Raw genomic sequence first — 12,770 nt, 5'->3', positions numbered from 1 at the left:
AGGGCCTGAAAACTTCGGTGCCTTTTGCCAGGTGGCAGGAGGGAGAAGAGTTTGTATGAGGGGTGCATGGGGTCCTTCACAATGCTGTTTGCTTTACGGATGCAGTGTGTGGTGTAAGTGTCTCCAATGGTGGGAAGAGAGACCCCGATGATCTTCTCAGCTGACCTCAGTATCCACTGCAGGGTCTTGCGATCCGAGATGGTTTCCGAACCAGACAGTGATGTAGCTGCTCAGGATGCTCTCGATACGTCCTCTGTAGAATGTGGTGAGGACGGAGGGTGGGAGATGGACCTTCCTCAGCCTTCACAGAAAGTAAGGACACTGCTGGGCTTTCTTTGCTATGGAGCTGGTGTTAGGGACCAGGTGAGATTCTCTGCCAGGAGAATCTTGGGGTCCGAGTCCATAGGACACTCAAAGCTGCTGCGTAGGTTGACTCTGTGGTTAAGAAGGCATACGGTGCATTGGCCTTAATCAACCGTGGGATTGAATTTAAAAGGCGAAGGGTAATGTAGGACTCTGGTCAGACTGCACTTGAAGTACTATGCTCAATTCTGGTCGCTTCGTTACAGGAAGGATGTGGAAACCATAGAAAGGGTGCAGAGGGGATATACAAGGATGTTGCCGGGTCTGGGGAGCATGTCTTATGAGAATAGGTTGAGTGAACTCGGCTTTTTCTTCTTGGACCGACGGAGGATGAGAGGTGACCTGATAAGGTGTATAAGATGATGAGAGGCATTGATCGTGTGGATAGTCAGAGGCTTTTTCCCAGGGCTGAAATGGTGGCCACAAGAGGACACAGGATTAAGGTGCTGGAGATTAGGTACAGAGGAGATGTCAGGGGTAAGTTTTTTTACACAGAGAGTGGTGAGTGTGTGGAATGGGACAATAGGGTCTTCGAAGAGACTCCTGGACAGGTACATGGAGCTTAGAAAAACAGAGGGCTATGGGTAACCCTGGGTAATTTCTGAGGTAAGAACATGTTCGGCACAGCATTGTGGGCCGAAGGGCCTCTATACTGCTGCAGTTTTTCTATGTTTCTACTTTCTATTCACATTCCTCCGGGCTCACTGGACAGGAACACTGAAACACCAAGTGAGAATCAGCAGGAGGTGGCCATTCAGCCCCTTGAACCATCACCAAGATGGCGGCTGCTCTCCCATCTCAGCCACATGTTTCTGCCTGATCCTCATTTCCTCGATCCCTTCAGTCTCCACACATCTGCTGGCCTCTTTTTTTTATGTGAGGACGATACTGAGTCTTCACCGGCCTCTGTGGTGGGGATTTACAGACATTCACCACCCTCAGAATGGAGACATTTCCCCTCATCTCAGTCCCGTACAGTCCACCCCCATTTTCAGAGACTGGGATCCCTGGTTCAACCGGTAATGATGTTGTGCATTTCAATGTCTTCATCTCTCAGTCCTCGATTCTCTAAATGAAAGGGCTATCACATTTGATCCTTCTTCATATGATGACCCCACCACTCCAGGGATCAGTCTGGTGAATCTTCATTGCACTCTCCATAACAAATACTCTCTAACCTCTTTGTTAATCCTCTATGGAATTAATTTCCATCTTCTGCAGCCCCGTGTTGCCCCAACCACTCACCTCCCACCCCCGTCACTATTTCCACCTTCCCACCTCCCCCTCACCTGGATCCACCTCTCACTCCCCAGCTCTTGCCCCATCCCCACCCCTCACCTCTTTTCTCGGACTATTTCCCGTCCACTCTCAGTCCAGAGGGAGGGTCTCGGCCCGAAATGTTGACGGTCCATTTCCCTCCACAGATGCTGCCCGACCCACTGAGTTCCTCCGGCAGTTTGTTCTTTGGTCTGTGTGACCCGTGTTAGTGTGGGGAGCGGGATTTTACACCATATTCCCGGTACAGTCTCAACAAAACACAAATAATTGTCACTTTGCCCGGACCATCGGCCCCGCTTGCAGGGCAACAGTCTGCCGGTGTTTGCCCCCCAATGTGGTGAATCGCCACCACCGTGGGCTCAGACATTTCCACAGATGAGCCCCTCCTGTCCCCACCGGGACAAACATCCTGTCCGCCCCCTCTCTCACCGTCTTCATCCTCTCCCTCCCCGGGGAACCGGCATCAAACCGACGGGCCGAGCGGTCTCCTCCTACCTCTCAGCGACACATCAGACTCCGGCCGCAGGAGACGCTTCACAAACGCCCCAACTTCCCTCGGAGGGAAATGGAAATAAATCAGAAAGCGGACATTTACTTTGGGATTTGTTCCGCTTTCACGGTAAATCGCGCCTTGGCCGGGTGACGGATTCATCGGGGTAACGCCCTCTCGGCTGTTCCGCCTCGGCTATTGGTTGTAAGCAGTGATTGACATCACTTCGGACCAATGGGAATAGCGCGGCGCGTGACTCCTCTGTTGACCGCGGTGGGGGAGGGGATGGTCACGTGATTAGTAGCCCGGCCGTTAAACCGACCAAGCTCGAGCTCACCAGCGCGCGGGGCACAAAAGGCCCCGGATGATCGGTTGAGGTGAGAAGGGATCTCCGGGTTGGGGGTCTCACCGGGCGGCGTTTTCAACACCGACTTCGGGTAGTTGCTGTGACTCCGGACTCCGTGACCCGCAATCCCGGGACAGTCCTGCTCTCTTCCCTCTCTCTCAGCCCCACCATCCGTACACGGGCCCCGGGGAGCTTCCGGCTGATGAGGGAATGGGAACCGATGGGTCTCTCAGACAGAGCTGAGCTCCAGCTGTCTAAATGCAAGGATCGGGAACTCGGAGAAAGAGAACAAAATCTTTTACATCAGCTGTTGTGAAAATCACCTTTGTTCTGCCTCCAGTCACAAACAAGAGAAAATCTGCAGATGCTGGAAATCCGAGCAACACACACAAATTGCTGGAGGAACTCAGCATTAGTACTCTTTTCCATAGATGCTGCCTGGCCTGCTGAGTTCCTCCAGCATTTTGTGTCTGTTGCTGGTTCTCCCTCCTCTTGTTCTGGACTTTCTACCCGTGAGAACATGTTTTGTCCCACTCTCTCTGGGTACATAATGATATCAAACACCTTTGCCCTGGGCAACAAGTAGCTTTCACATCACAAATGTGCCAGACTCCAATGAGACAGACTACTGCCCTTCCCTTCATATTCATTGGCATTGCCAGCACTGAGTTCACCACCGTCAGTCACCTGGGGGAGGGTTCAGTGGAAATATTTATGTACAATACAGAAACTGGTGTTACCTGTGTGTATTGTGGTGATGCAAAAGTTGCTGGAGAATTTGCAAGTGGGAAGAAGTGGAGTGATATTTGGAAATCTGACTTTTAAGCGTCATTTAGCAAGCAAATGACACATGGACCGTGTGCAAAAGCTCTGGCAAGAAAATCCATCATTACCTGTTACAGGCCTGCAACTTAGGTTGTGTGAGAGTGCAGATGAACTTAAACAAACCCAGAGGAGATCAAAGTTCTTATAGACAGTGATTTGATAGCTGTTAAAATGAATACCTCTCTATATAAAATTCACTGTGCACATGTGGAAAAATTGCATAATACAAGCTTTATGTGTACACTGGTCATTACAAATTTGAGGGGAGATTGGTGGGAAGGTGGGGAGACCTCCAGTGTCCCTGACGCCATGACGTACAAGATGTGCATCCAGCTGCAGCTTGTAACCCTGCAGTTTAAGGAGTTGGAACTTGAAATGGATGAATTCCAGATCATCCAGGAGTTGGGGGTGCGTTGGGATAGATATGACATGAAGAGAGGTGAGTTACACCCAAGGTGCAGGATACAGGAAACTGGGTGAGAGTCAGGAAGGGGAATGAGGTTAAATAGCCATCACAGAGTACTCTTGTGTCCATCCCACACAACAACAGGTGGAACCACTTTAGAAACTGTTGAGATTACCTGGCAGAGAAAAATCAAAGGGGTGATAGGGGATTTGTTAGTGAAGGGAACAGAACAAGAGGGGACTAATATCCCAGTGGTGAGGCTCGCTAGTGCTAGTGTGGGGAGAGGGTGATGTGGTTAAAATAAGTTGTAGAGGGGAATGGGAGCCAGAATGACAGAACAGATAGTGGAGTGGGTGAATTGAATGGAATTGACTTTATTGCATACATCCTTCATATACATGAGGAGTAGAAATCTTTACATCTCCATCTAAATGTTAAAAGTGCAGTTCACAGTAATTCATAACAGATAGTTTATACATAGGACAGTCAATATAACATAGAAATGCAATTGTATCAGCATGAATTAATCAGTCTGATGGCCTGGTAGAAGATGATGTCCCAGAGCCTGTTGGTCCTTTTGCTGTGGTACCGTTTCCTGGATGGTAGCAGCAGAAACAGTTTGTGGTTGTGGTGAATTGGCTCCCCAATATCCTTTGGGCCCCTTTTACACACCTGTCTCTGTAAATGTCCTGAATAGTGGGAAGTTCACATCTACAGACACGCTGGGCTGTCCGCACCACTCTCTGCAGGTTCCTGCGATTGAGGGAAGTACAGTTCCCATACCAGGCAGTGATGCAGCCAGTCAGGATGCTCTCAATTGTAGAAAGACCTTTGGATTTTGGGCCCCATCCCCAACTTCTTCAACCGTCTGAGGTGAAAGAGGTGCTGTTGTGCTCTTTTTACAACACAGCCGGTATGTACAGACCATGTACATGAAAGATGGCAAATGGCGTTTAATGCTGGTAAGTGTGAGGTGCTACATTTTGGTAGGACTAATCAAAATAGGACATACATGGTAAATGGTAGGGCATTGAAGAATGCAGTAGAACAGAGGGATCTGGGAGTAATGGTGCATCATTCCCTGAAGGTGGAATCTCATGTCGATAGGGTGGTGAAGAAAGCTTTTGGTGTGCTGGCCTTTATAAATCAGAGTATTGAGTATAGGAGTTGGGATGTAATATTAAAATTGTACAAGGCATTGGTAAGGCCAAATTTGGAGTATTGTGTACAGTTCTGGTCACCGAATAATCGGAAAGATGTAAACAAAATAGAGAGAGTACAGAGGAGATTTACTAGAATGCTACCTGGGTTTCAGCACCTCAGTTACAGAGAAAGGTTGAACAAGTTGGGTCTTTATTTTTTGGGGCGTAGAAGGTTGAGGGGGGACTTGACAGAGGTATTTAAAATTACGAGGGGGATAGATAGAGTTGACGTGTATAGGCTTTTTCCATTGAGAGTGGGGCAGATTCAAACAAGAGGACATGAGTTGAGAGTCGGGGGCAGAAGTTTAGGGGTAACATGAGGGGAAGTTCTTTACTCAGAGAGTGGTAGCTGTGTGGAATGAGCTTCCAGTAGAATTGGTAGAGGCAGGCTCGATATTGTCATTTAAAGTAAAATTGGATAGCTGTATGGACAGGAAAGGAATGGAGGGTTATGGGCTGAGTGCAGGTCGGTGGGACTAGGGTAGAGTAAGCATTCAGCGTGGACAAGAAGGGCCGAGATGGCCTGTTTCCATGCTGTAATTGTTATATGGTTATATGTGAGATCCGTGGTGATGTTTATGCTGAGGAACTTAAAGCTGTTCACCTTCTTAACCCCAGATCCATTGATGTCAATAAGGGTTAGCCTGTCTCCATTCCTCCTGTCGTCCACTATCAGCTCCTTTGTTTTTGTGACAATGAGCGAGAGTTTGTTTTCTTGACACCAGTCAGATGTTGTTCAGACCTCAGATAGAGTCAGCAATCAAATGGTTGAGCATGGTGCGATGAATGTGCTGTGCTGTGTATATCACAATGCAAGAAGCATCACAGGAAAGCCAGATGACCTCAGGACAGGGAATTATGATATTGTAGCCATTATTAGGACTTGGTTGCACCCAACAGTCTGAGGGATTTAGAGGAACAAATTTGTAGAGAGATCACAGATCATGCCAAGAAACAAAGGTTGATTCAGTAACTGATTTTAACTTTCTATATATTGACTGGGACTCCCATACTGTTAAAGGACTAGATGGGGTAGAGTTTGTCAAATGTGCCCTTAATCAGTAATTAGAATTCCTGACGTAGAAGTGTACAATAAGCTGTTAGGAAATGATCCAGGGCTGGTGACAGAAATTAGTGATCATATGCCATGAGACTCAAAGTAAATATGGAAAAAGAGAGGTCTGGACCACGGGTTGATTCAAAATTGGAGAAAGGTCAATTTTGATGGTATGAGAAAGGATCTGACAAGTGTGGTTTGGGACAGGCTGCTTTCTGGCAAAAGAGTACTTGGTAAGTGGGAGGCCTTCAGAAGTGAAATTTTGAGGATGTAGAGTTTGTACATGCCTGCCAAAATAAAAGTTGAAAAGTTACAGGTGCAGGGAACCTTGCTTTTCAAGAGATATTGAGGCCCGGGATATTTTGTTCCTCTAAATGCCTCAGACTGTTGGGTGCTACCAAGACCCATTAATGACTACAATATCATGATTCCACACCCTGAGCTCATTTGACTTTTTTTTAGTTGTCTGCTGTTGGTTTCTGAAAGCTTCCCAATAGTTTTCGGGTAAGTTATTGGAACATTTGTGCAGGAACCGGATATATACTGTAAGTATTTGGTTAGGTGTGGACTGATAAAGGTTAGACAGCATGGCTTTGTGCACGGTAGGTCATGTCTAACCAATCTTATAGAGTCTCTCGAGGAAGTTATCAGGAAAGTGGATGAAGGCAAGGCAGTGGATGTTGTCTACATGGACTTTATCAAGGCAGTTGACAAAGTCTCATATGGGAGGTTGGTCAAGAAGGTTCAGTCACTCAGCATTCAAGATGAGATAGTAAATTGGATGAGACACTGGCTTTGGGAGAAGCCAGAGTGTGGTAGCACATGGTTGCCTCTCTGATTGGAAGCCTGTGACTAGTGGTGTGTCATAGGGATCAGTGCTGGATCTGTTGTTGTTTGTCATTTATATCAGTAATCTGGATGATAGTGTGGTTAACTGGATCAGCAAATTTGTGAATGACACCAAGATTGGTGGTGTAGTGGACAGCGAGGAAGACTATCATGACTTGCAGTGCGATCTGGACCAGCTGGGAAAATGGTTTGAGAAGCGGAAAATTGAATTTAATGCAGACAAGTGCGAGTTGTTGCACTTTGGTATGACCTACCAAGGCAGGTTTTTCACAGTGACTGGTCGGGCACGGAGGACTGTTGTAGAAGAAAGGGACCTGGGAATACAGGTCCTTAGTTCACTGAAAGTGGTATCACAGTAAGATAGAGACGGAAAGCAGGATTTCAGTCCATTGGCCTTCATGAACCAAAGTACTGACAACAATAGATGGACGTTATGTTGACTTGTATAAGACATTGGTGAGGCCTAATTTGGAGTATTGTGTACAGTTTTGGTCACCTACCTACATGAAAGTTGTAAAAGAGGTTGAAAGAGTTCTGAGAAAATTCACAAGGATGTTGCCAGGTCTGGAGGACTTGGGTTATAAGGAAAGATTGAACAGGTCTGGAATTTATTCCTTGGAATGTGGAATACTGAGGGGCGATTTGTTTGTGATAGAGGGGCATAGACAGGGTAAAAGCAAGCTGACTTACTCCACTGGGATTGGGTGGGACTACAACAAGAGGCCATGGGTTAAGGGTGAAAGGTGAAACGTTAAGGGGAACATTAGGGGAAACTTCTTCACGCAGACGGTCATCCGGGTGTGGAATGAGCAGCCAGCACAAGTGGTGCATGCGAGCTCAATTTCAACATTTAAGAGGTTTTCATAGGTACCTGGATGGTAGGGGTATGGAAGTGGGTGGTTTAAATAGTTCAGCACAAACCAGATGGCCCAAAGGGCCTGTTTCTGTGCTGTAATTTTCTGTGACTGTGACAAGAACCTGAAATAATACAAAAATTCACTCTAAGTCCTTTTAACAGCTGTGCAGACCAACCATTCATCTCAGCAGGAATTTTTTATATGGCGTTAAAACTGTGGCACTTCAAGTTAATAATACATAAAAGAAAATCCTCGCTACACGTCAAGAAAGACAATTTGTGTGAAAGTGTTTCAGATATGATGGGGCCAGGCACCCATGCTGCTCAGCAGGACCAGGGAATAATAACAATGGAGAGAGTCAAACTGAGCCAAGTCACAGATTGGAGACGGCAGAAATGCCCCATTCTTATAGAGACAGGAAGAGCATCAGGGAATTGATGGTCATTCCAGATACCAGCACTGTGCCCAGTCAGAAGATGATTTCTTGGGTTGAACCTTACTGTAACAGTGTGATACCAGATCAAACCTTGGCAACTCAAGTAATCTCATCTGAAATGTTGTCCTACACCCACTGATGGATTTTGATGATCTTTTTACAGGTTAAAAATAAGAAGGAATTTGTCTCCAGGAATCGCAAACACGGCACACCAGTTTTGCTGTCTCTGTCTAGATATTTAAGAAGTGGAGCAAGGGATTCAATCGACCATCCTTCCTGGTCAGACTGTTGGGAGGGATTCACTCGGTCATCTGACTGACTGGCACACCCGTCATTTTACACAGTGGGAATGGATTCAATCGGTCATCTCAACTGAAGGTACATCAGCAAGTTCACACTGGACAAGGCCATTCATCTGTTCTGTGTGCGAGAAGGGACTCAGTCGGTCTTCCCACCTGTGGACACACCAGTCAGTTCACACTGGGCAGAGGCTGGTCATCTGCTGAAATTCTGGGAAAGGATTCACTTAGTTATCTGACCTAATGGCTCACCAGTGAGTTCACACCAGGGAGAAGCCGTTCACCTGCTCAGACTCTGGGAAGGGATTCACTTGGTCATCTAACCTAATGGCTCACCAGCGAGTTCACACTGGGGAGAAGCCGTTCACCTGCTCAGACTGTGGGAAGAGATTCACTGAGTCATCCACCCTACAGAGACACCAGCGAGTTCACACTGGGGAGAAGCCGTTCACCTGCTCAGACTGTGGGAAGAGATTCACTGAGTCATCCCACCTACGGGTACATCAGCGTGTTCACACTGGGGAGAAGCCTTTCACCTGCTCAGAATGTGGGAAGAGATTCACTCAGTTATCCCACCTACAGAGTCATCAGCGAGTTCACACCGGGGAGAAGTCGTTCACCTGCTCAGTCTGTGGGAAGGGATTCACTCACTCATCCAGCCTACAGAGACATCAGCAAGTTCACACTGGGGAGAAGCCGTTCACCTGCTTAGAATGTGGGAAGGGATTCACTCAGTCATCCCACCTACAGAGTCATCAGCGAGTTCACACTGGGGAGAAGCCGTTCACCTGCTTAGAATGTGGGAAGGGATTCACTCAGTTATCCCACCTACAGAGACATCAGCGTGTTCACACTGGGGAGAAGCCGTTCACCTGCTCAGTCTGTGGGAAAAGATTCACTGAGTCATCCCAACTAAGGAGACATCAACGAGTTCACACTGGGAAGAAGCCATTCACCTGCTCAGTCTGTGGGAAGAGATTCACTCAGTTATCCCACCTAAAGAGTCATCAGCGAGTTCACACTGGGGAGAAGCCGTTCACATGCTTAGAATGTGAGAAGCGATTCACTCACTCATCCACCCTACAGAGACATCAGCAAGTTCACACTGGGGAGAAGCCATTCACCTGCTCAGTCTGTGGGAAGAGATTCACTCAGTTGTCCCAACTACAGAGTCATCAGCGAGTTTACACTGGGGAGAAGCCGTTCACCTGCTTAGAATGTGGGAAAGGATTCACTCAGTCATTCAAACTATTGGCACACCAGTCAGTTCACAGTGGGGAGTGGCCATTCACCTGCTTAGAATGTGGGAAAGGATTCACTCAGTCGTCCAAACTAATGGCACACCAATCAGTTCACACTGGAGAGAGACCACTCACCTGCTCAGACTGTGGGAAGGGATTCACTCGGTCATCCCAACTACTGGCACACCAGTCAGTTCACACCGGGGAGAGGCCATTCACATGCTCAGTCTGTGAGAAGAGATTTACTCAGTCATCCTACCTACAGATTCATCAGCGAGTTCATACTGGGGAGAAACCTTTCACCTGCTCAGAATGTGGGAAGAGATTCACTCAGTCATCCACCCTACAGAGACATCAGCAAGTTCACACTGGGGAGAAGCCGTTCACCTGCTCAGTCTGTGGGAAGAGATTCACTCAGTTATCCCACCTACAGAGTCATCAGCAAGTTCACACTAGGGAGAAGCCGTTCACCTGCTCAGAATGTGGGAAAGGATTCACCCGGTCATCCGAACTACTGACACACCAGTCAGTTCACAATGGGGAGTTACTGTTGTTATGAATCACAAGGTTTCGTTTGCTGTGGAGCGAGAGAGAGAGATTAAGAAAGTGAATCAGTCTGACTTTCAGCTTGTTTACATCACTCACAGCTTGTTTAGTTTTAACTGAGGACACAGACACTCAGATTCAGATGGAGACAAAGGCGGAAAAATGGAAGGATCGAAACCAGGGAACTAGTGGCCAAGGGTCATTGTTTCGAACTTTCCTATGCCGACAAGGGTGGGTTAATTATCAACTCAGCATACATCGAATGTGTGGTTGTCACCTTGTTTGATCAATAGGAATGGATCTGATTTGGGGTATCCTGTGGAGACCACTTATGTGTTAACCCTTGCCTGGGTGTGGTGTCGAAATTCACTTGAAGACAATACCCCTTGTGACAAGTCACTTTCGGTGATAATTCGTATGTGGACGTGAAACGACAACGGATAAAATCTACAGCTACTGTTCTCTTGTTTTACCACCGTGGAACCTGTGGAATTTGACATAATTGCCTTCTCTCAACATTTACCCTGGATTACAAATATCTCTCTGTCTCATCACCTATTCTGTGGATGAACTGAACTTTCATAATTCACCATCTCAAGACTAAGCCTTGTTTCCCCTGAGCTCAATAGTTTGGGAGTTATATTTACACACACATATACACATAGCACGGTTAACTTTTGCTTATCTTGCTTAAGTTATGATATTATAAGTAGATACTATTAAAGATAGTGGATTTAACATCAAAACCAGACTCCAGTTGTAGTTTGTTGCTGCTGGTTTATTTCTAAAGTGTTATGGTTCATAATAAAATTGGGGCCTGCGCCTGGGATATGAACAGATTTGGGGGCGTATTGATTAATTATCAATTTCATTGGAGAAATCCCTTTTGATTTATTTGTGTGTGGAAAATCAGCAGCAATGGATGTTGATAGATGTCTGGAAGCGCCAACCTCTGAGGCACCAGAAGGATTGAGTTGTTGAGTATTGCTCAAAGGCTAAAACTTGCTAAGGTGAAATTGACAATGAGAAGGGCACAGATGCAGAAGATCATAACTGAGCATTATGTATCTAAGGGTGTGTTTAAAGTGCAGGAGTTGGAGGTGTTTCCTGAAAGTAACCGAGTCAGCTTGAGCTCCAGTACAAGTTAGGAAAATTAAAGATGGAGGCTGTGGAAAGGCAGAGGCAGTTTGAGGCTGGAGAGGCAGGAAAACAGAGAGGAGAGGCGGAAGAACAGAGAGGAAGCAGAAAGACAGTGGTTGTTCAAGTTGGAAAAGTTAGAAAGATTGTAGCAAAGCTGTCTCACGTTAGACTCTGGTGATAAGTTTGAGGCCAGTTGAGAAGTTCAATTGGTACCTCCATTTGAAAAGGCAGAGGTTGATAAATACTTACAGCAATTTGAGACGGTTGCTCAGAGTTTAAAGTGGCCAAAAGAGGGTTGGCCTATTCTCTTACAAAGTGTAATTAAGGGGAAGGCTCAGCAAGCCTATTCTGCTTTGACAGTTGATGAAGCAACTGATTATGACACAGTGAAACAGGCTGTGCTCAAAGCTTACGAGTTGGTCCCAGAAGCGTACAGGCAAAAGTTTAGAAATTTGAGGAAATCTCTGAACCAAACTTATATGGAATTTGCTGATGAGAAGTTTGTGTGTTTTGACCGCTGGTGCCCATATAAAAATGTAAATGATGATTTTAACAGCTTGAAAGAGTTGGTTTTAATTGAAGAATTCAAAATGTGCGTTCCTGATGACATAAAGATGTATTTAGATGAAAAGGATGCTGCCACTTTGCAGGAGTCTGCTAGATTAGCAGATGTGTTTGCTTTAACTCATAAGGTTAAGTTTACCCAGAATAAGACCTTCCAAAAGAGTAGCAGGGATAACCAAGGTAAACCAGAAATTAAAGCTGGGACTAGTGACAAGAGTAAGGATGAAGGGAAGCAGTTGAAGGAGAAATATTCTGGTCTTACTTGTTACTATTGTAAAAAAGCTGGTCATATGATGGCTAATTGTTCTGTCCTGAAGAAGGAAAAGGAGACAGTCCCAAATGCCTGTGATCAGTATGTTGAAGCACCTATAAACTCAAAGGGTTCTGAACATTCTGTTGAGGCTCAGTTAAGGACTGAGAGGTCTAACTGAGTTAAGAAAGGATTTGATCATTTTATGTCAGATGGGTTTGTATTAGTAATGGAAGGGTCAACACCGGTACCAGTGAAAATTCTTCGAGATACTGGGGCTTTTCAGTCACTTCCATGAGACAGCGTTCTAAAGTTTGGTGATGAGACGAACAGTGATGAGGTAAATCTTATTAAAGGCATTGGGGGCAGCATTGTTTCTGTGCCATTGCACAAGGTAACTTTACAGTCAGGGTTGGTTTTAGGACCTGTTAAGATCGGATTATGCTCCAGTTTACCAGTGGAAGATGTTACTTTGCTGTCAGGGAATAACCTGGTAGATGGTAATGTTGTTCCTGCAGTGCAGTTGCCAGCTAAGCCAACCACTGACGACCCACAGATGGATTTTAACATTTATCGCAATAACTCGAAGTACGGCTAAAAAGCCTGCCAATGCAGATGGTT

The 12,770-nt window shown here is 46.1% G+C and overlaps 1 protein-coding gene across 2 annotated transcripts; it reads left to right on the top strand.

Annotated features, from left to right (window-relative positions):
• The first annotated feature begins 2,441 nt into the window (after nt 1-2,441).
• On the top strand, nt 2,442-11,024 carry LOC140208238 (uncharacterized). Of its 2 annotated transcripts, none has more exons than XM_072276763.1 (2): nt 2,442-2,508; nt 8,273-11,024. In XM_072276763.1, the coding sequence occupies exon 2, from the start codon at nt 8,736-8,738 to the stop codon at nt 10,206-10,208; it is 1,473 nt and encodes a 490-aa protein (XP_072132864.1). In that variant the 5' UTR covers nt 2,442-2,508; nt 8,273-8,735; the 3' UTR covers nt 10,209-11,024. The 2 variants fall into 2 exon arrangements, with proteins under 2 accessions (XP_072132864.1, XP_072132866.1); XM_072276765.1 differs by lacking the exon at nt 2,442-2,508 and adding an exon at nt 3,647-3,741.
• The last annotated feature ends 1,746 nt before the right edge of the window (nt 11,025-12,770 follow it).

Source organism: Mobula birostris, chromosome 13, assembly GCF_030028105.1.
Source record: "Mobula birostris isolate sMobBir1 chromosome 13, sMobBir1.hap1, whole genome shotgun sequence".
In the NCBI taxonomy this organism is placed as follows: Eukaryota; Metazoa; Chordata; class Chondrichthyes; order Myliobatiformes; family Myliobatidae; genus Mobula; species Mobula birostris.
This window is presented reverse-complemented; position numbering and strand designations above follow the sequence as displayed.